At 56.7% G+C, this 20,451-nt stretch overlaps 4 protein-coding genes across 5 annotated transcripts in view; 2 read left to right on the top strand and 2 right to left on the bottom strand.

The window, feature by feature from the left end:
* Positions 1-2,686: 2,686 nt before the first annotated feature.
* Positions 2,687-10,187, bottom strand: KDELR1 (KDEL endoplasmic reticulum protein retention receptor 1). Its single transcript, XM_037819952.1, has 5 exons — positions 9,958-10,187; positions 9,221-9,321; positions 8,792-8,950; positions 4,564-4,816; positions 2,687-3,439 (listed from the first exon to the last, which is right to left on the bottom strand). The coding sequence occupies exons 1-5, from the start codon at positions 10,046-10,048 to the stop codon at positions 3,405-3,407; spliced, it is 639 nt and encodes a 212-aa protein (XP_037675880.1). The 5' UTR covers positions 10,049-10,187; the 3' UTR covers positions 2,687-3,404.
* A 182-nt stretch (positions 10,188-10,369) lies between these two features.
* Positions 10,370-13,035, bottom strand: LOC119521559 (protein piccolo-like). The gene is made up of 2 exons (XM_037819953.1): positions 12,245-13,035; positions 10,370-11,597 (listed from the first exon to the last, which is right to left on the bottom strand). Exons 1-2 carry the CDS (start codon positions 12,355-12,357, stop codon positions 11,114-11,116), a joined length of 597 nt encoding a protein of 198 aa, XP_037675881.1. The 5' UTR covers positions 12,358-13,035; the 3' UTR covers positions 10,370-11,113.
* LOC119521560 (serine/arginine repetitive matrix protein 3-like) lies at positions 11,679-15,052 on the top strand. 2 transcript variants are annotated; one of them, XR_005214376.1, is made up of 3 exons: positions 11,679-12,042; positions 12,894-13,153; positions 14,769-15,052. XR_005214376.1 is itself a non-coding variant. In XM_037819954.1 (2 exons), exons 1-2 carry the CDS (start codon positions 11,840-11,842, stop codon positions 13,063-13,065), a joined length of 375 nt encoding a protein of 124 aa, XP_037675882.1. In that variant the 5' UTR covers positions 11,679-11,839; the 3' UTR covers positions 13,066-13,185. The 2 variants fall into 2 exon arrangements, 1 of the variants encoding a protein (XP_037675882.1); XM_037819954.1 differs by lacking the exon at positions 14,769-15,052 and having other exon boundaries at positions 12,894-13,185.
* A 293-nt stretch (positions 15,053-15,345) lies between these two features.
* GRIN2D (glutamate ionotropic receptor NMDA type subunit 2D) overlaps positions 15,346-20,451 on the top strand; it is a 33,124-nt gene continuing 28,018 nt past the window's right edge. The window contains 1 exon segment of the mRNA XM_037819942.1: positions 15,346-16,784. Coding sequence (XP_037675870.1) covers positions 16,329-16,784 — 456 coding nt within the window. The 5' untranslated portion in view covers positions 15,346-16,328.

Here is a 20,451-nt window from a genome sequence, read left to right as displayed (position 1 = left end):
CAGCCCTCTGTCCCTCTCACGTCTGTTCCTCTCTGGTCTCAAGTGGCCAGGGCCAGGGAGAAATCCCACAAAATCACCTCAGGGGTCTCCACGGGGGGTCACATTTCCATACCACCTCCTGGACCCTCCATCCGGGCACCACCTTGATAGCACCAGGTTAGAGGGATGACAAGAAGGAAATGCTTGTTTCAGGCACCCCTGCCACCACCCACCCTTGGATCCTCACCTGGGAGGGAGGAGCCCCAGCGTCTGTAGAGGAAACTGAAGTTCAGACAAAGTGCTTTCGCCAGTGCATGGAGAGCTGCCCCAGCCCTGCTGCCAACACCAAGGCCCAAGCACTTACACTCACCACAGTGACAAGGGACTCAATGCAGAACCCTGTGAGGCTCTTGAAGGGACGGAGGGGTACCAAGGCCATGAAAGAGACTCAGGGAAACTCCTGCCTGCAAATACTTGAAAGCCTGTTTTGGGGAAGAAATGATTCTATTCTAGAACCCCAAGGTAACCGGAGACTCATGCACAAGCCATGGCTGGAGGGGCCAGGCAGTTAACCCCAAAGAGCAAAGCACTCATCAAAGGAGTGGTAGGGTCAGAGGGGGCCACGTTAGACCACGAGGGCCGTCTGAGAGGCAGCCTCACATCCCAAGCATCGTTCTCCAGTTGAAATATAACGCGAGCCACTCAGGGACGTTTAAATTGTCCAGTAGTCGCATTAAAAAAAAAAAAAGTAAAATGAAACAAGTGAAAAGTAATTTCAATATAGTTTATTTAACCCAGTATACCCAAAATATCATTTCAGCAAGCAATAGAAAAATTAGTAAAGGGATATTTTACATTCTTTCAGATGAAGTTTTCAAAATCTGTTGTGCATTTTATACTCACAGTGCATCTGAATTCAGGGCCCCATATGGCTGGTGGCTGCTGATTGAAGAGTGCAGCTCTAGAGCCATTTTGTTTTTTTTTTTCTAGAGCAAATGAACATGCATTTTTGAGTTTTAAATGTGAAATGAGTTGGCAATTAATTCAAAAAAATTTAAATGTTGTGCAAGCCAAACAAAAGGCATCCACACAAAGGCCTGCAGACCATTGGTTTACGAACTGGACAGATGGGAGTTGTGGGGAGTTTAAACTGGGGTTCCCCGGCCCCTTTCTGGAGACTTCCTGATGGCAGGTGCTGTGCTCAGTTCTGGGGATATAGAAATAAATAGGATGTGCTCCCTGTGGGCATCTGGAAGAAAAGGTGGCAGTGCAGCGGATGCAAAGAGCTCTGACACAGGAAATGGGAGGAGTCGAGCTCCAGGCCTCACCGTGTCGCTTCCATGAGCATGTCACTTGATTTCTTCGGGCCTGAGCTGTGCTGGCTGTAAAACCAGAGTCGGGCCAGATTTAGGCTGATGACGTCCAGACTATCTTCAAAGAGGCACCTTGGGGCCGAGCAGGCAGACACCTCCCACCCCATCCCCACAGTCAAACTAAGCAGCCCTGCTTCAACCTTTTCCATATCAGACATCTGGACAAAATTCCTCCAAACAGAAGGCCCCTTGGCTTCAGAGACGGAAAGAAAACCAACAAAAAGTGTTAATTATAGGGTGGTATATGGGAACCCTGTATTTTATGCATGATTGTTCCGTAAACCCGTAACTTCTCTAATTTTTTTAGAAAAAAGAAAAGGCTGGAAAATCACACAGCAGTGTTAAACAGCATCAGGAAGCCCAGGTGCAAATCTCACCTCTGCCTCTCACCTGCTAAGCCTCAGTGTCCCCATGTGCAAAGTGCCCCCTTTATAGTGTTCTGAGATGTAAAGCTGACGTAAAGCTCAGTGCCTGGCACATACCCCATGCTCAGGAAATACCAGCTACCTGCCTCCTGAAGCCTCCCCTCCAGAGCCGTCCTCCAGGGGAACTGAGGCAGTGACGTGGAGGCTCGGAGTGACTCTGCAGACGTGGAGGAAGTCTGACTAAATCAGGGATCAAAAATCTAAAAGCTTCCAAGAGCCAGGCAGGGAACAGAAGTGGAAGGAACAGGCCAGGTATGAAGCAAATCTGGAGAGAAACATGGAAAATATTTCACGTTCCCTTTAACGCCACAATAAAAAATTAGCACCAGCTCAATAATAGATGGTAACAACCAGTTAGCCAAGGCCTGGGCCCGCGGTGAAAGGCTCACATCCCATCTATTCAGCTGCAGCATCTGTTGCCACGCAGAAATGAGGACCCAGCATTGTCAGATTGACTGATTTTTTTCAAGAGAAGCCAGAAATACAGATTTTATTGTGAAAATCTGTTTTTAAAGGCTGGCAACCAATTCTTTTTCTTTTTTTTTTTTAAACATAATGCAGCTCAACAAAATGCCACACAATGCTAAAACGAGGGTGGGACAGGAGCTGCCCATTTGCAACCTCTGAAATAAATCATCTGGAAGGTCCTCTGCAACCCTGAGATTCTGGAGAACTGTCAAGGAAGTTTCATCCCAAGATAAGAAGCATCTTCGGGGATTTCTCCCAGACCTCTTGCCCAGTGGAACGACGAGGAGTCGAGGTACAGCTGAGTCTTAGGAAACCCAGTTTCTCACTTTCCTGCTCCTTCCTGACCTCTGGTTGCCGGCAGATGGGCAATGAGGCAAAAGCAGAGGTGGAAAAAGGGGCTGGGGAAAAGGCTTGCAGACACCAAAGAGAGAAGGCAAGGAGTAGCAAAAGAGAGAGGTTTCATTTTCCTCTGTTTATTTCAAGAGAACAAAGAATCAGTTGCTCAATTCTGTACAAAAAAACATGGCATCAGAGCAGTGATGATTCTTGGGCCGGGCCCCTTCCCACACCCGGGCCCCTCTGCCCTGCTAATTGCCAAGAAAACAGGACATGATCAAAAAACCCAAATGCTGGAAAACATTATGAAAAAATCAAGGGAGACCCTCGTGGGCTTCCCCTCTGCACCATCCCCAACCCAGAAATGGGGAAAGGGCTGTGCTCACTACCTATGGTGGGAGGTGGGGTGTTGGCAGATTTCCTGTTTGGCAACCAGTGGGGTTGGGGTGCGGATCTGGAAAGGAGCTGGGAGGTCTGGGGGAGCGAAAAGATCTCCAACCCCACCTCGCCCCAATGGACGCTCCAAAAACAGTTTATAAAAATCAGGGGGCCGGAGAGTAGAAGAGAAAGGAGTCATCAGAATCAAAAACCAAATGGTGGAAAGATATTTTTTTTCTTTTCTAAAAGGCAAAAAACTACAAACAGCCCAGGTCCTGAGCTCCCCAAGACATGGGTCCTTGCGGCCCCCACAACCTGGCAGGAGGGGGCTGGGGAACGGAGAGAGATTGCTTCTTAAAAGAGTCACCCCTGGGTGGGAAGGCTCTTCGTCTTTTGCCACCTTCCTGGTGTCTCCCGCTGCCGAAAGGGGTCGCAAGGGTCAGGGCTATGCTGGCAAGCTCAGCTTCTTCCCCTTCAAGACTGTGAGGAGAGAAGAGGGGGTGCACGTTACTGCCAGCATGCTGCAGGGTGGGGGCAGCCTCCAGGACCCCGGGATGAGAAACTGGGGGGATCGGCCTGCATTCCCGAGGGGACAGAGGACGCTGGGCTTGTCCCAAGGGCTGAGTGCTGGAAGCTGAGGGAAGGCTCTGTCTCTCCCAGTGCTGGCTGCTCCCTTTTCACCCTCGAGGGACTCCCTGGCTGGGGACCTTACGCGTCCAAGGGACGTGGGATCAGAGACCACCCCCTGCGCCCTCCTGGCCTGAATCCCGAGGGGCTGGGGACCACCTCCAGGCTCTTACTCTTATTACACCTTCTCTCTCCGTCCCTCTACCAGTTCCATAGTTTTCAGATCTCCGCGTAAACATCATCTCCTCTGAGAGGCCTCCCCCCACCCCTAAGTGGGCCCCCCCACCCTCCAGTTGTCCGTCACATCCCTGCCTTATTTTCTTCACCCCCTTCTCCCTCTTTGCAATCAGCTTTCTTTACTTGTGCAATCACCATCTCCCCCCGCTAGAAAACAAGTCCATCTTTTTTCCTAATGCCATATCTCATCAGGCCAGATATGCCAGATAAATTTGTTGAATGAATGAATGAATGAATGAACGAATGGGCGGGACTGAGTCCCCGAGGATGAGGCCAGAGACCAAGTGACAGTGGAGGTCCTCCCTTCTCTGAGTGCCACTAGGGCTAAGGAGATGGAACTTCTGGATTTTTCATGTATGTGAGGCTGAAAAGCCACAAGGCTGGAATCCCGGGGTAGAAGGAGGGCTTGGGACAAATTCTGAGAGAGGGAAAGTCAGAGGCTGCCCCTGCTGCACCCCTGGTCCTGTCCCCACCCCACGCCATACACTTATCCAGGGGCTGGGCAGAGGGCGGCCCGGTCTCCCTGCTCAGGAAAGGAAGAGCAGGCGGCCAGGGGAACTGGGTGGAGGAAGCACAGACTTGCAGGAAGCCAGCCCCCGTCTGCCTGATCTTCACTCAAGGCCACCAGGGCCAAGGAGAGAAGCCCCCGGTCCTTAGGGAGGCAGGGCAAGAGGTCTGGATTCCTGGGAGGCGGCAGGCCTGGGGCCCTTCCCTCCCACCCCGCCGTCCACCCTGGCTACCTTTGGTGATGTAGAGGTAGAAGAAGTCGCAGTAGAGAACCGTCTGGACTAGGCCGGCCACGATGGCGATGAGGTCAAAGAAGCCCTCAAAGTGGTAGCGCCAGATCCAGTTGAAGAGATAGAGTGTGCGGTAGACGCCCAGCGCGAACAGGTAGTGGCTGGTGATGGTCTCCGCCTCGCCCGTCTTGCTCACCATGAACAGCTGCGGCAAGATGGCCACCGACTCCAGGTAGATGGAGAAGGTCCAGAGGATCTGCGGAGAGGCCAGGAGCGGGGTCAGGCAAGGCCGGGCAGAGGACAGGGAGGGAGAAGGCAGAGGGTGGCCTCGCAGTTACAGGCACAGACCCGGAAGTCAGAGAACAGACGGAGACACAGAGAGGGTAAGGGACTTGCTCAAGACCACACAGCGAATGGGCAGTTCGGAGCCAGTGCTCCTGAGTGCTCTGCAGTGAAGCCTCTGCAGGAGACCAGGGCTGGAATCTCAGCCCCAGGATCCCCCTCTTCTAGGAGACCCAGATTCTCTGAGCCTCCACTTCCTTCTCTCTAAAATGGGGATGATTTTCCCGCTCTCACAGGGGCGTCACTCGATGTACAGTCGTTAGAATCATAAATCAGGCAATGTTGTTCCTTGGCTTAAAACCCTTCAGTGGCTTCTTCCCATTGCAAACAGAATAAAATCAAAACTCTTTCCTTCCCCCCATTATTAGAGAAGTTGTGGGTTTACAGAACAATCATGAATAAAATACAGGATTCCCACACACCACCCTATTATTAACACCTTGCGTTAGTGTGAAACATCTGTTACAACTGATGACAGCACATTTTTATAATTGTACCAGTAATTAAAGTCCATGGTTTCACTTAGGGCTCACTGTTTGGTACTGTAGTTCCATGGATTTAAAAAAAAATTTATTCTGTTACCACATATACAATCTAACATTTCCCCTTTTAATCATATTCAGATATGTATTTCAGTGCTGTCAAATGCATTCACAATGTTGTGCTACCATCACCACCACCCATTACCAAAACATTTCCATCATTCCCTGTGTATTTTAAGCCTCAAATTCCCATTTCTTATCTCTCGTCCCCCGGGAACCCATAGTCTAGATTCTGACTCTATCATTTGCTTATTATAATTGTTTCATATCAGTGAGCTCATACAATATTTGTCCTTTTGTGTCTGGCTTATTTCATTCAACATAAATCTCCTCAAGGTTCATCCATGTTGTCACATGCATCAGGACTTCATTCCTTCTTACAGCTGAATAACATTCCATCATATGTATATACCACGTTTTGTTTATCCATTCATCGAAAGATGGACACTTGGGTTGCTTGCATCCTTTCACAACCACGAATAGTGCTGCTATGAACATCAGCGTGCAAATGTCTGCTCACATCCTTGCTTTCAGATCTTCTGGGTATATACCGAGTAGGGGGATTGTCAGATCATATGGCAGTTCTACACTTAGCTTCCTGAGGAACTGACAAACTGTCTTGCAGCATAAACGGCTATACCATTTTACATTCCCACCAGCAACGAATGAGTTCCTATTTCTCCGCATCTTCTCCAACACTTGTTATTTTCCATTTTTTTAACAACAGCTATTCTAATGGATGTGAAATGGAAAATCGAAACCCTTTACCTTAGCCTTCAAGACCCTTCCCTGATTCAGTGTCATCTCCTAGTCGCTGCCCTCGCTCCCCTGGCTGCAGCCACCCAGGCCATCCAGCTGGTTCTGCACACTCCTTCCCACCTCAGGACCTTTGCACGTGCTATTTCCACAGCAGGAGGCTTGTCTGCACACCGCCTCATGTCTGCCTCCTCAGCTCATCAGGCATCTCCTAAGATACACTGTCCTGACCGTCCCTGCACCCCGAGAGCTCCAGCAGGCCCACGGAGACCCTCGTTCAGGGCCTGAAAGAGTGAATGGGAATGAGCGGGTCTATAAAAGCTTCCCATGCACTCAGCTTGGGCTCCTGGGCAGCAGGGGACACTCAACATCGTGACTAGGATGGGGCACCCAGAAAGGGGAAGAAGCGAATGCAAATCTCCATCGGCCCTGCATTCAGTCCCAGGCTCCCCGAAAGTCCCACCTGGGGTGACTCATGATCTGCAGGGCCTACCGAAACCTCCCCTCAGAGAACCAGGCCAGGTGGCAGGTGGGGTCCCCGTCAGCTGTTCCCCTCAGGGAACATCAGGATGTATTTATAACAACTCTCGCTTACATAGCATTTACCACGTCGGAGGCACAGCTCTACATACCATACAGGTATTAACTGGTTTCGGCCTTAACCCTACGAGGTTAAGTACTACTGTAATCCATCCCCATTGTACAGATGAGGAAAACTGAGGCCCAAGGGGTTAAGTAATCTGTCCAAGGTCACACAGCTAGGATGTGGGTAAATCCGGGGTTCCAAACCAGGCAGCTGGGCTCCAGGGCTTGCTCCCACAGTCACCCAGAATCCTCCAGTGAGAGTCTCAGAAAGCCAGGTGAGTTGAGGCCCTTGGGTAACACACCCAGTAAATAGGTGCACACCCAACTCTTAGCCCTGGGTTCCCGTGAGGAAGAGAATCGGGGCATGGAAGAGGAAAGGGAGGGCCGATCACTTTTATTTATACATTTATTTCCGTGACACCTCAATTTTTTTAAACAAGAATATTTTCCTTCTACGATTAAAAAATAATACTGTTTTTTTCTCTTTTTTTTTTTAGCACATGCCAGGTGATAGCATGGGCTTAGGAAGCAGGGTTTAAATCAGGTGACCTCTCCCCTCTGGGCCTCACCCTGGTCCTCCAAATAACGGGACAAAGATGCTTCTGGGGGTCCCAGATACCAGGTGGGATGCTCCTGCATTCAGAATGGCCAGTGCAAGGCCGGGCACACAGCCGGTGCCAATACTCTGCACAAGGGACTTCCCCTTTTTGAAATGTGGGACAGCAAAGGCTGAGAGTTGAGAGGCCCAGGTTCCAGCCCGGCCTCCCTCCTGCATTGCCTCCCAGGGCCTCAGTCAGTCTCCCCATCTGCAAAATGGGCACAGTACCCTCCACTCAGCAGGGAGGTTATGAGGAAGTCGAGGGCCTGGGCAGGTGCTCAGGCAATGAGGATTATGTTTGCAAAGTCCCAAGGGCTAGAGCCTGGCTCAAGGTCTCCACCGTGGCAGGGTACAGCTCCCTCACTGACACTTCAGAATGGGGGCCCACGCCATGGCCACCTTCCATCAGGATTTGTCCGGCCTGCACCGTGCCTTTTGAAATATAGTTAGAATCTATGGAAAAACTTTTAAAACCGGGAGATCTCACATGAAGTGTCCTGAGTTATGGCTTCTTCTGTGGGAAACATCATTGGGGCCGGCTTCCAACCAGGTAAGAGTGGGCCTGGGGAAGGAACAGCTGGCCTGAATTTATGATCCCTGCCAAACCCTAGAAGGCATGAGTACATGGCCTTAGCAAGCGGCCTCCCTGAAATTTCATCCAGGAGTTTGTACAGGTCCCACCAAAATACCACGGAATGAAAACCACAAGAGCTAAATACTTCAGTCACTGAGCAGACACCGGCATGGCACTTAGGACCACGGGCAGGCACTGTGCTGTACAAGTGTTAACCACTTGTCACAACCCTGTGAGGCAGGAACTGATTATCCCCATTTCACAGATGAGGAAGCCGAGACACAGAGAAGTCACCTGACTTGCCCAAGGTCCCAAAGCTGCCAAGAGGCAGAGGTGGGTTTTGAATCTCCGTGCTCTGGTTCCAGAGGCTATGCTCATTGATGGCAGTAAATCCTCACAGTAATCTGACCCTCACTTTACAAATGGGGAAACCGAGGCACAGAGAGTCCAGAAATACGCCCAAGCTCACATTAATGGTAAGTGGCCACTGGTTGAAATTCAAGCAGCCTGCAGGCTCCAGAGACCCCGTTCCCAAGGCTTGTGCTCTCTAGTCTGGAACTTACCAGGCTGACAACCTTGGACGAGACACTGAAGACTCTCTAAGCCTCGGTTTCCTCATCTGTGAAATGGGGCTGTCATGAAGAGTAATGAATTAACTTCATAACGTAATGAGTTAATTTCCATAAAACGCTTACAGCAGTGTCTGGCACAGTGAGTACTGTCTGTTGTGTGGAAATCACCTGACTCCAGGTCCAGGCACTGAACTTTTATGCCCTGAAATCGAGACATTTGACGAACCCTGCAAGAGAAGAAGCCCCCGAGGGGGTGGCCTACCTCTAGAGGGGTGAAGTCATGGTTGACCAGGAAAGCCAAGATGGCCGTGGGAACGACTAGGAACTCTACCCGGAATGTGTCATGGTTCCCGTCGTAAGTGGCTTTGAACTTGCTGTAAATCATCCAGACCGTGGTGAAGGAGCAGGCGATGTAGACCACCTGACAAGGAGGAAGATGAGAAGGAGGCCTCAGCTCACAGCACAGGATCCTGCCCCCAAAAAGCTTGGACCCAGCCCCTCCTCCCTCGGACCCAGTAGTCCAGGACCCCAGCCCCTCCTCCCTTGGACCCAGGAGCCCAAGCCCCTGCCTCTCCACCCTCAGACTCAGTCAGGGTCCAGGCCCCCAACTTAGGCCCATGAATCCAGGCCCCCCCCTTTTCTCACCCAGCTCCCCGCTCAGGAGGCCGGGGGAGGTGGCTAGAGTGTTTACCTTCATGCACGTGTTGTAGAGTGAGATGTAGTTGGTGAAGAGATCCAAGTAGCGGGCGGTGAACACCACAGCAAACAGGACCTGGCTCTTCCCCGAGATCCCTGTGGTCCGGAGAGACAGAGGAGGAGGAGGCTGGGGTGGGCCCGGCACCCGGGACAAGCCAGGAGGTGGCCCCGGAGGCAGCTGTCCGCCGAGGCCTCCCCAGCCCGCCCTGCCTGAGAGCCGCCCTTTCCCAAGGCCGGCAGCCAGGGGGCGGCCCGCCCGGAAGCTACTCCAGCCCCAGGCTCCGTCCCGGAGCTAGGCCTCACAGCCGCCCCAGGGCCCCTGAGGATCCCCCCACAGTCTGGACCCAAGTGGGGCCTCGGGAGCACCCAGCCTGACCGCAGCACCCGGAACCAGTCCCCTCCCTCCACTCCCTTCCTGGCCGCCACCATCCACGTCACCAACTCCCAGCCATCTCCCAGCTCCCTGTTCCCAGCCCCAGAACCCCACAGTGCCCAGACGCAGGCGGGCAGGGGTTAGAAGTGGGGGCTCGGAGCACCCCCCTGCAAACTGTGTGCACCCCTAAGCTGGAGAGGGGAGCTGACCCCCTGGTGACCCCAGACCTTCCAGGGAGATCCCTGCAGCGACGGTGGGGGTTGGGGACTTGTCTCCCTAGAGCCCCCCCAAACCCTTTCCAGAGTTCTGGGCCCCCCCACCTCCACTCTTCCCCCCTTCTCCCGCCCCGGTGGTCTCACCGGCACAGGAGCGGGACTTCCAGATTTTGAGCAGTAGCAAGATGATCGCTAGGAGGTGGGAGAGGTCTCCCAGGAATCGGAAGAGATTCATGGCTGGGGGGCCGCGGGCACGGCTGAGCTGGAGGGAGGGAGGCTGGCGGGGCTGCCCCCGGGGCGGCTGGGCTGGGGCCGGGAGAGGCGCCCTCGTGCGGGCTCAGCTCCGGGGAGGGGGGCGCTGGGAGGCGGGGAGGGGAGGCCGGAGCTGGCGGCCGAGCGGGAGCCGGGAAGAGGGAGGCGGGGAGCGGAGGGGCGGGGCCGCCGCCGGAGGCCACGCCCCATGGGGGCGGAGTCCTGGCTCCCCGGCGCCCCCTGGCTTTCCTCCCCGCCTGCAGAGCCTGCCCGGAATGCGCCCCGGGGCCGCTGCCAGAGCCCCGCGGGGTCGCCGAGATCTGAAACTCCCGAATCCGGCGGCGGTTCCCCCCGGCAGTCTGGCTCTCTGGAAAGGGCACATCCAGCCGCCCGGCCACTGTCCCTGAGAGGGACTCATGAGTCGGGCCTCGAGCTTTAAGATCCCGGGCAGAGACCCGAGGCTGGTCAGCCGGTCTGCCCCTTTCAGGAGCCTACAGCTCCAATGCACCCACGAGGCGAGAAATTGGGTCCCCAGCCCCTCCTCCCTCAGACCCAGGCCCCCCTCCTCCCTCAGACCCAGGAATGTGGGCCTCCTCCTCCAAGCCTGAGCCCCTTTTAAGCACTGAGGCATCCTGACCCCCAGGACAAACCACTCTAAGGGACCCACCAGCTCCAGACTCAGGGATGTCATCCTCAGGCACCCAGGCCATCCAGCCCTCTGAGGAAGCCAATAGCTCTGCACCCCTTCTTTCACCGAGAGGCCCCGGCCTCCACCACCCATGGGTACTCAAACACCCAGAAGGACCACAGCATCTGCCCTACGTGGACACAGGACTGCAGACCACAGCCCAGGCCCCCTGAGGGTCCCCCAAGTCCAGCTGCTCAGCTCCTGCGTGTCCCACTAGGACCCAGCCCAGCACATGTAAAACCAGTCCCGCGGAGCAGTGGGACACAGGAGAGTTGGCCTCTGAGGGCCAAGGCTGGGAGAGGGGAGCTTGGGGGAGCAATCTTGGGGCAGGGGCTGAAACCCAGGTGTGGGTTCCTGAGGCTAGTTTGGGGTCTGACTTTCGCCCCGGAGCATGCTAGATGGGCTCCTGTTTCCTCCATCACCGAGGTCAGGAAGCCAGGGGGAAAGGCTCACGCTGCTGGAAAAAAAAAGTCTTAAGGCCTGAATTTGTGGGTTCCAGAAGGAAGAGGGTATCATGGATCTAGACTCCTGGGGCCAGGATGCTTGAGCCACAGGGTGGTTGAAGCTGAGACCAGAAATCCCAAGGAAGGGGTAGGAGGGGCTGGAGGCCTTGACTTCTGAGTCTGAGGGAGGAGGGGGCTGGGGCATTGGTCTGAGGGAGGAGGGGGTCATGGGTCTAAGGCAGGAGGGGCTGGGGGCCTGGATCTGAGGGAGTTGGGGTGCGGGGACCTGGATCCTGGCATCCTGATAGAGACCTACTTTGCTGGCCTGGCCCTGGGAGCCAGCGGCCGAGACTGAGGTGGGGAACGTTCTCCTGGTCCTCAGGCCTCCAAAGGGGGAGAAGCTGGAGGTCCAAAGCCGGTGCCTCAGCGCTGGTTCCGAGCCCCTGCCCGCCCCCCCACACACTTCCTCCCATTTTATTCGCGGCTCCTCACTCACTCCCTGTCCCAGGAGGAAGGCAGAGACCAGACCCAGGGGGCTGGGCTGGGGGGCTGGCCCCCATCCCCAGCCCTGGCAGGAGGAGGGGTCCCCAGGGAGGCCAGGAGGGGGGCTCTGGGTCTCCCAGCAGGGGCGGACGGGGACTGAATGTTAATCGCCTCCCGGGTGAGTGTGTGTGTGAGAACACAGCCAGTGTGCGCGTCCCTCCCGCTCCAGCTCCTCCAAGCTGTGGCCGCGCCGCCACCCTCCGCCCGCAGCCTGCCCGGGCCGCCGGAGCCCAGCTGGGGGGTGCTGGCCCGGGTGGGTCCACCCGGCCCCCAGGGGCCTCCCGTGCGTCTGCCATCTGCCCGGTGAGAATCTGTGTGTCCGGGTGTCTGGGGCTGGGCTGGTGGAGGGGGGGGTGTGTCTGTGTAAGGGCTGCGGTGGCCGAGGGAGGGAGGGGTCTGTCTGTCTGTAGGAACCCTGGACCGCCTGCTTGGGTGTCGCGGCCACCTCCACCCCCCACCCCGGGTCACCCCCCTACCCCCCCAAGCCCGGAGGGATGGTGTGTACCTGGGTTCCGTGCCTCCCGCCTGCATCTGGCTGGGCGTCTGGGTGTCCCCAGCTGCCAGTGTCCTCCTGTCTGTCCAAACATCCGCGGACAGCAGCAGCGGCCCGGCCCCCATTGCACACCCCCTGTGTGTGTGTGTGTGTGTGTGTCTCCCTCCTCAAGCTCCGGGGGTGTTGAGGGGGAAACCCAGGGAAGTGAGGTTGTGTGTGTGTGTGTGTGTGTGTGTGTTTGTGTGTGTTTCTGCCTGGGTTTGAGAGTGGGGGTGCTGAGGGGGGGGGGTCTGGAGGTGGCCAAGTGAGGAAGGGACAAGCAGTTCCCCAGACTGGCAGCCTCCCTGATACACACACACACACACACACACACACACGCACGCACGCCAGCCAACGGCTTCAGAGGTGACCCACACAGACAGACAGACAGACACGGAGGGGGTGGGGGTGGGGGGGGCGCTGAGGGCACAAAGCAGTGTGGGGGGGTTGTGAGTGAGCCAGGGGGAGGCGGGACCGGACACATGGACGGAGGGAGGAGCCGGGGCTGAGGCGGCCGAGGAGGGGTGGGACCCCAGGTGGGCGGAGAGGGGATCCCCACGGGGTCGGGGCCGCCGGGAGGACACCCCGACAGCCTCCGCAATGTCCGCGGCCCAACTTCCAGCGCAACATGTGTAGCCGCGTCCTCGCCTAGTCCGGGTGGCCGCAACCTTGGGGGGACAGGACCGAGGAAGAGGAGAGAGAGACGGAGCCAGGGACAAGCAGGAGGTCCCCACCGCCGCCGCTGCCGCCCCAGGGCCTGCCCCCCACCCCCACCCCCTCCATCGGCTCCCTGAGCCCTCTGCTGAATCTTCGGGTCGCTGGACTCCGGGTTCCTGTCCTGACCCCCCAGTCTCTCCCCCCACAGATCAGGGTCATGAAAAGGTAAGGCTGGGGCAGGGGAGGCAGGGGTGGCAGTGGGAATGTGGACCCCCAAATCTAGGACAGGGAAAGTTGGCCAGGGGCCTGGAGGAGGAGGGGTGCGGGTGGATGGTGAGCAGAGGTCTTTGCCCCCTACCCCAGCCTGTCCCTTGGAGACTCTCCTCCATCCCCTCTCTAAGCCCCTTTTTCCTGTGTCTCTACACCTCAGACCTCCTACCCACCCACCCCATTTCCCCGACACTTTGCTCCTTCTCCCCAGCCCTACATACCTCTGACATCCCATCTCTTTCTTTTTCCCCATCTCTCCATTTCACCTTCTCTCTGCCTCCCCTCCATCAGTCTCCCCCCTCGCCAGCCAGCCCTCCTCTGGCTCTCCCCTCCCTTCTCAGAGCTATGAGTCTGCTATTAATACCCCTGCCAAGGACCTTGAGGGCATCCAGGCCCCCAGCACCCCTCACCCCAAACCACCACTCCTTCCTCAAGGTTCTGGAACAGCCCTCCAGCCTCCTCCGAGCCTCAGGATTAGGGTGGGAGAGAACGGTGCTGTGGGGGCATGCCGTCTGCAGCACGACGCGAGGGGGGGCGGGCTGTTGATCAAAGTGGCCTCTCCTCTCCTGTGGTGGATGGGGGGAGCGACGGGGACAGGGACGCCCCAGGAATCTCTGGCACCCTCCTCCTCCTCAGCTTGGGGACAGGCTCTGCTGTGTATAGGACCCAGTGGGGTGACTGGGAGAAGCCCAGGAACTGGGGATGGGGGAAGATGCCAGCTTGTTGGGGCTGATGGGGTTTAAGGGGGCTGGAGTCTTGAACTCCCGGGTCCTGAGGGCGGAAGAGGCTAGGCGTCTGTTCACCTGGGTCTGGGGAGGGAGGGGAAGAAGGCCTGGACCCCTGGGTCCTGGGAAAGGATGGGGCCCAGCACCCATCCTCCAGTCCCATCCTTCTGGGTCCTGGGGCAGGGGGCGTTGGGAGTCAGTCCTAGGTCTTTAAAGAAGTTGGGAATCTAAGAGAGGAGAGGGCTGGGGGCTCAGTTTCCCAAATCCCTGACAGGGCAGGGGATGGAGGTCTATGCGAATGGAAATGTAGTCTGAGACTCAAGAGGAAGCTGAGATTAGATTGGGGGCTGGACCCCAGGATCCCTGAGCATGTGGGTTCTGGCGACTGGGCCTCTCGAGTCCTGGAGGACTAGGGGATGCCACGAATCCTTTTTGGGACTGGGCATCCAGGGTGCAGCTGGGGGCTGCGCAGCTAGGCCTCGGCAGGGAGCAGGACTTTGGGGTCCCCAAGGGCAGACGCCAGGCAGGGGTGGGTCTGCAAAAGGCTGAGTAGGGGCTGAGGGGTGAGCAGCCGCAGGGAAGGGAGGGGAGAGCCAGTGTTCACCCACAGGGGCCAGGCCACAGCTGTGGGTTATTTTGGGGTGGAGGGGGGGGTTGAGCGCTGACTGAGCCAGCTGCTAGGGGAAGGGCAGAGGAGGGGTGGGGCGAGGGGGGGGGCCAGGATTGGGGAAGGATGGACAGGCTGAGAGCCCCCACCCCATCCCTGGGGAGACAGTGGCCCGGGATGGCTGGGGAGGCAGGAGAGGGGGGGCTTTAGGCAGGGGATGGCCTCTCTCCCACCCTAGCTGTCTGAGGAGTGGACTTGGTCCGTGCTACCATGGCAACCAGAGAAGAGACTGACAGCCAAGAGAGAACCCTTGTCTGCCTGGACCCTCACCCCTTTCAGCAAGCCCGGGGTGCAGGTTCTGATCCCTCTTGGGAACAAGGAATCCAGGCCCCTGGCCCCTCCTCCCGCCAATACCAGAGACCAAGCTCCCAGCCCCTCCTGCCTCGGACCCAGGAGTCCAGGCTCCCAGCCCTGCCACCCCAGGCAGTCAGAATTCAACAGGGGGAAGAAACACTGTATTTCCTCTAATTTACTAAATTACTCCAGGCTGGGAGCCAGGGACCCTACCCCCACCAGCTCTTCACAGCTGTGCCCCCCCCCCGCCCCCATTAAACCTGGCATTCTAGCCCAGGCCATGACCCCCCTGTCTCGCTCTCATTGACAATGGAGGGGGCAGGGATAGGAGTAAGGGGCAAAAATGGGGTGGGGGTTATGGTGGGGTGGGGAGTTTGGTCACAGGGCATTTTCTCCTTAGGATGCCCCACTAATTTCTTCTTCTATCTCTCCCCCATACACCTGACCCCTTTTTCCGTTTCTGTCTCTCTCTCTTTCCCACTTTTTCTTCCTTTCATTTTTGCTGCCTCCTGCCACTCGCCTTCCCGGCCTCCTTTCATGTCTGTGCTGGGCACTTTCCTGGTGGGGGTCTCGATCCGGCTCTGCCTGGCTATATTTGTCTTCCCGGGTCTGCTCTCTCCAACCGCCTCCCTCCATATCTGTTTCTGCCTGTTTCTCTGCCTCTTGTGTGTCGGTGTCTCTTGGTGGCCGTGGGGTCTCTGTCTCTGTCTTCCTGAGTTTCTTTCCATCTTCCCCTCCGGCTCAACTTTCCCGGCTCTTCTCTCCCACCTTCCGGCATCCATCTCTCCATTTCTCCCTGCATTTATCGCTTTCCTTCATCTGTCTCTCTTGCTTGCTCTCCATTTCTGTCACTCCGTCTTATCTTTCTCTCCCTCCTCGCCCTGTTGCCGTCTGTCACTCTCTGAGCCTCTCTCCCTGCCTGCCTCTTCTCCATCCTCCCCTCTGCCCCCCATCTTGCTCATTTCATCCTTCTTTCTATCCCTCTGGGTTTTTCCTAATTTCTTTCTCTTCCTCTGTATCTTCCCCTCTCTCCATCACCCAACCCCACTCTGTCTTTGGGTTTTTCCTCCTTCCCTATAATCTACTTCTACCTAACTCTGTGACTTCCTATCTCTGGGTCTTTCTCCCTGTCCTCTCCACACCTCTCCCTCTCTTTCTGGGGTCCTTTCCCCAACTCTCTCTTCCTTCCACCTCCTTCCTTGTGCTCCCCTATCTCTGTGCATCTCTATCTCTACCCCCAACCCTTCCCTCTCCTCCCTGTCTCTGCACCTCTTCCACTCTCTCCTCATCTCCGTGTATCTCTACATCTTGCCCTCTTGTCTCTGTCCTTCCATCTCTGTGTCTCCCCGTCTGTCTCCCTCTGATCCCTGGTCCCCGGGTCTCCCCGTCTCTGTCTCCCCCCGGGCCCCCGCGCACAGAGGCCGCCCGGCGGGGCCCGCAGGCGATGCGCGGCGCCGGTGGCCCCCGCGGCCCTCGGGGCCCCGCTAAGATGTTGCTGCTGCTGGCGCTGGCGTGCGCCAGCCCGTTCCCGGAGGAGGTGCCGGGGCCGGGCGGGGTCGGCGGGGGCCCCGGCGGGGCGCGGCCGCTCAACGTGGCGCTCGTGTTCTCGGGACCCGCGTACGCGGCCGAGGCGGCGCGCCTGGGCCCGGCGGTAGCGGCGGCGGTGCGCAGCCCGGGCCTGGACGTGCGGCCCGTGGCGCTGGTGCTCAACGGCTCGGACCCGCGCAGCCTGGTGCTGCAGCTCTGCGACCTGCTGTCGGGGCTGCGCGTGCACGGCGTGGTCTTCGAGGACGACTCGCGCGCGCCCGCCGTCGCGCCCATCCTCGACTTCCTGTCGGCGCAGACCTCGCTGCCCATCGTGGCCGTGCACGGCGGCGCCGCGCTCGTGCTCACGCCCAAGGTGCGCGGGACCGGCGGGCGGGGGCGGGGCCAGAGGCCGGGGCGGGGCGGCCGGGGAGAGGCGGGGCCTTGGGGGCGGGGCCAGTCCTGAGGCTCAGCCTGTGGGACCAGGCGACGGGGAGGGTGATCAGGTCTAGGTGAAAGGCGGAGCTTACGGGGAGGGGCGTGGCCTGTAAGATGAGCCGGGGTGTCGCTATCGAGAGGCAAAGTCTGAGAGGGTCCGAGAGGGGCCAAATATCGATGACTAGGGTCTGGGGAGGACTTAGGCTCAGACTTTGCAGGCGAGGGTCTGCAGGATTGACGACTCGGGAGGACAGAGGAAGGGGAGGGGCTAGCAAGAAAGGGGCGGGGCCTGGGGGCCAAAAGGGGCCACCCAGAGATGGCCGAAATCTGAGGGAGGGCTGGGGTCTGGGTTCAGAGACCCAGGTGTCAAGAAACGGGGTCTAGAGGGTGAAGGCTAGGGAGGAGGTGGAAGGGGGGGAGAGTCAGGGAAAGGACGGGGCGAGCCGGTGAGTGGGGAGACGAGGGAGGGGGCGGGGCCTAAGCACTGGACGGTAGTGAAGGGGCGGAGTCTAGAGAGAGAAGGTCCTGGAGATCTTCTTGAGAAGGGGCCTTCTTTAGCGGTGAGGTGTGAGGTGAGGAAGCAGGAATGCAGGGGATGGGCCTAGGAGGCCCGCAGTAGAGGCGGGGCCAGCCAAGGAAAGGTCAAAGCCAGGAGACAGCAGGGGAGGGGTAGGGTAGAGGCTGCAGCTGGCTGTGGCCCGGGGGGGAGGTCTGCCTCCCCGGGGGCACAGGAGGGGGCAGCTGCAGCGGACTTCTGGAAGCGAAGGGGAGAGTTGCACCAAGCCTGGTCAGTGGACTGAGAAGGGGAAAATGGGAGGGGTCACCTAAGAGGAGTTGCTTGAGAACAGGGCGGGGCCTATTTGGAGTCAGTGGGGCAGAGAGGTGGGACTCCCTGGAGGGTGGAGGCCCCTCAATGGGTGGAGGCTAAGTCTCCACCAATTCCCTGCTCTGAGGACAGGTGGCTTGGTGACCGGACCACTGGTGCATGCCGGGACTCGCAGTTCTCTCCTGTCCAGAGCATTCTGGGAAGGACATCTGTCCAACTTTCTTTGTGTCCTTGGCATGGGGTTGTCCAGATTTGTAGGCAGATCACCATCGAGGTGAACTAATTACTTCCTGGCTGCCACATGCATGGCATACTGAGAAATGTGATCTCTCGTGCCTCCGCTGCTGCTGAGAAGTTGTTGTCTGTCTGCCCTGTTTCATTGTCTGCCGGGCATTGTCATCTGCTCAGTGTACACTCATTGATGCCTGGGAAATGTAGTCCCCTCACTGTCCTTGGATGGAAGAAAAAGTGGTCCTCCTAGTTCCCTTTGTGCCCCCAGTGAACACTGGGATTGTGTCCCTTAAGCATGCCTCCACCTACTGAAGGGTGAGGCCCCCTCAGGGTTCTCATTGCATGCTGGAGACCTCAGCCCCTCAGGACAGCTGCCTTGTCACCTCCTCAAGAAGGCTTTCCCTGACTGTCCCATCTATTGATGGGGCACACATATCCCCACAGGCACACACCTCACTGTGCTCATTGCACTGCTGGAAGGTTTATTGAGGGCCGATTCTGCACCAGGGGTGTTCTAGGATCTGGGGAACAGAGTTGTGGGGAAGAAAAACACACAAACAAAAAGAAAAGGTCCCTGCTCTTATGGAGCTTGCATTCTAAAGGGGAGTCAGACAAAATGAGTAACAGATAGTGAAATCTGTTATGGAGGTAATACACAGGGTGATGTAAGAGGGAGCTTCAATAGATGGCGCAGTCAGGGAAAGCCTCCCGGAGGAGGTGACAAGTGGTCCTGAGGAATGAGGAGGGGTAGATCCACTATGAGGAGCTGGCAGAGAGTGTCCCTGGGAGGGGCAACTGCAAAAAGCAAAGCTCCTGAAGCATTAAGGAACTTGGTGTATTTGAGGAAGATGGAGGAGACAGGTGCAGCTGGGGCAGACTTGAGGGGAGGGAGTGACGGAAGATGAGGTCAGAGAGGCAATGGGGTCTGGTTCACGCAGGGCCTTGTTGGCCCCAGTGAGGATTTTGGCTTTGATTCAAAGAAGGGTGGATTGCTATTGGAAGATTTTCAACTGAGAAGGGAAGTGGTCCAATTAAGATTTTTAAACAATCACTCTGGCTGCTATCTGGAGAACGGACTGGAAGATGCAAGGTTGGAAGTATAGATGGGCAAGGAAGCTGTTGCAGTTTTCCAGGCAAGAGAAGAAGGTGGTGGCAATGAGGGTTGTGACAGTGGCAGGAATGCAGAGTGGACAACTGGGGTTATATTCTGAAGAGAGAGCAGAGAGGACTTGGAGATGGCCTGGATGTGGGTGTGAGGGAAAAGAAGGGAAAGGATGATCTAGGTTTGGGGACTGAGCAGCTGGGTGAATATGGAGCACAGAGGAAGCAGGTTTGTAGTGGGGGAAAGATCACAAATTCTGCTTTTGACATTGCTGCTTTTGAGATGCCTCTTGGAAAGCCAAACAGAGTTGAATAAAGGGGGATAGGTTCATCCTAAGCACACTGGAGAGGTTGTGACTGAGGATAGCAGCCATCAGCATATCCAGCTCGGTCCAATAGAACTTTCTGCAATGATGAAGATGGTTTATACCTACCACTGTCCAATATGGTATTAACCACCTGCAGCTGTTGAGCACGTGACAGTGGTGGTGCAACTGGGGAAGTACAGTTTAAATTTATTTAATTTTTATTAATTTTAATTTAAATAACCACAGGTGGCAAGTGGATACCGTATGGGACAACACAGGAAACAGTATTTAAACCCATGGGTCTGGATGCAATTGGAAGGGTAGCCTCCTTAGCGATGAGGTGTGAAGTGTGGGTCTCCAGGAAGGAGACAGAGAAGGGGACAGGGAGATAGGACGAAAACCAGAGAAGGGAAAGTCCACTCAGTAAAGCCTCTTCCTGTCAGGAGATACAGTTACCTTCAGCATCCTCATTACCGGATGCTGGGAGTTGTCGTTGCTTCACTGGATCCTGGGACTATTAAGGCAATGTTAGCTGCTGTAACAGATAAACCCCCAATCTCAGTGGCTCAACCCAATAGAAGGTTGCATATCACTCATATAAAACCCAAATGGGTGTTCCTGATTGGAGGCGGCTCTCCTCCAGGGGTGACTCGGGGACTGGGGCTCCTTCCGTATTGTCGCTCTGTGATCCCCTAGGACCTCAGAGTTATTTTCTGGGGCCTCCGCATCTATCTACAGACAGGTAAGAGAGCGAGGTTCATAGGGTGAGGGGTAGTTTTATGGGCAAGCCTTGAATAACTCAGTCGCATGACTAAACCTAATCCGGTCTGGCTCAGTGCCCGAGGAGTAACCGAGACAGGCTTGGTGAATAGCTCCTCAGACCGTGTTGAGAACCGTGACCCGCCGTGGCCACTAGGAGACAAGCCTTCCTCATTGGCCGCTGGGAGACGAGCTCCCTCATTGGTCTCTGGGATACGAGCTTTCCTCATTGGCCACTGAGAGATGAGCTCTCCCATGGGTCGCTGGGAAAGGCGCTCCCTCATTGGCCGCTGGGAGCTGTGGGTTTCCCGCCCCCTCCCCCGCGCGCTGGCTGCTGGGAAATGTTGTTTCTTCTTGATTGCTGGGAGGTCCCTTGTGGG

This window comes from Choloepus didactylus, chromosome 27, assembly GCF_015220235.1.
Source record: "Choloepus didactylus isolate mChoDid1 chromosome 27, mChoDid1.pri, whole genome shotgun sequence".
In the NCBI taxonomy this organism is placed as follows: Eukaryota; Metazoa; Chordata; class Mammalia; order Pilosa; family Megalonychidae; genus Choloepus; species Choloepus didactylus.
This window is presented reverse-complemented; position numbering and strand designations above follow the sequence as displayed.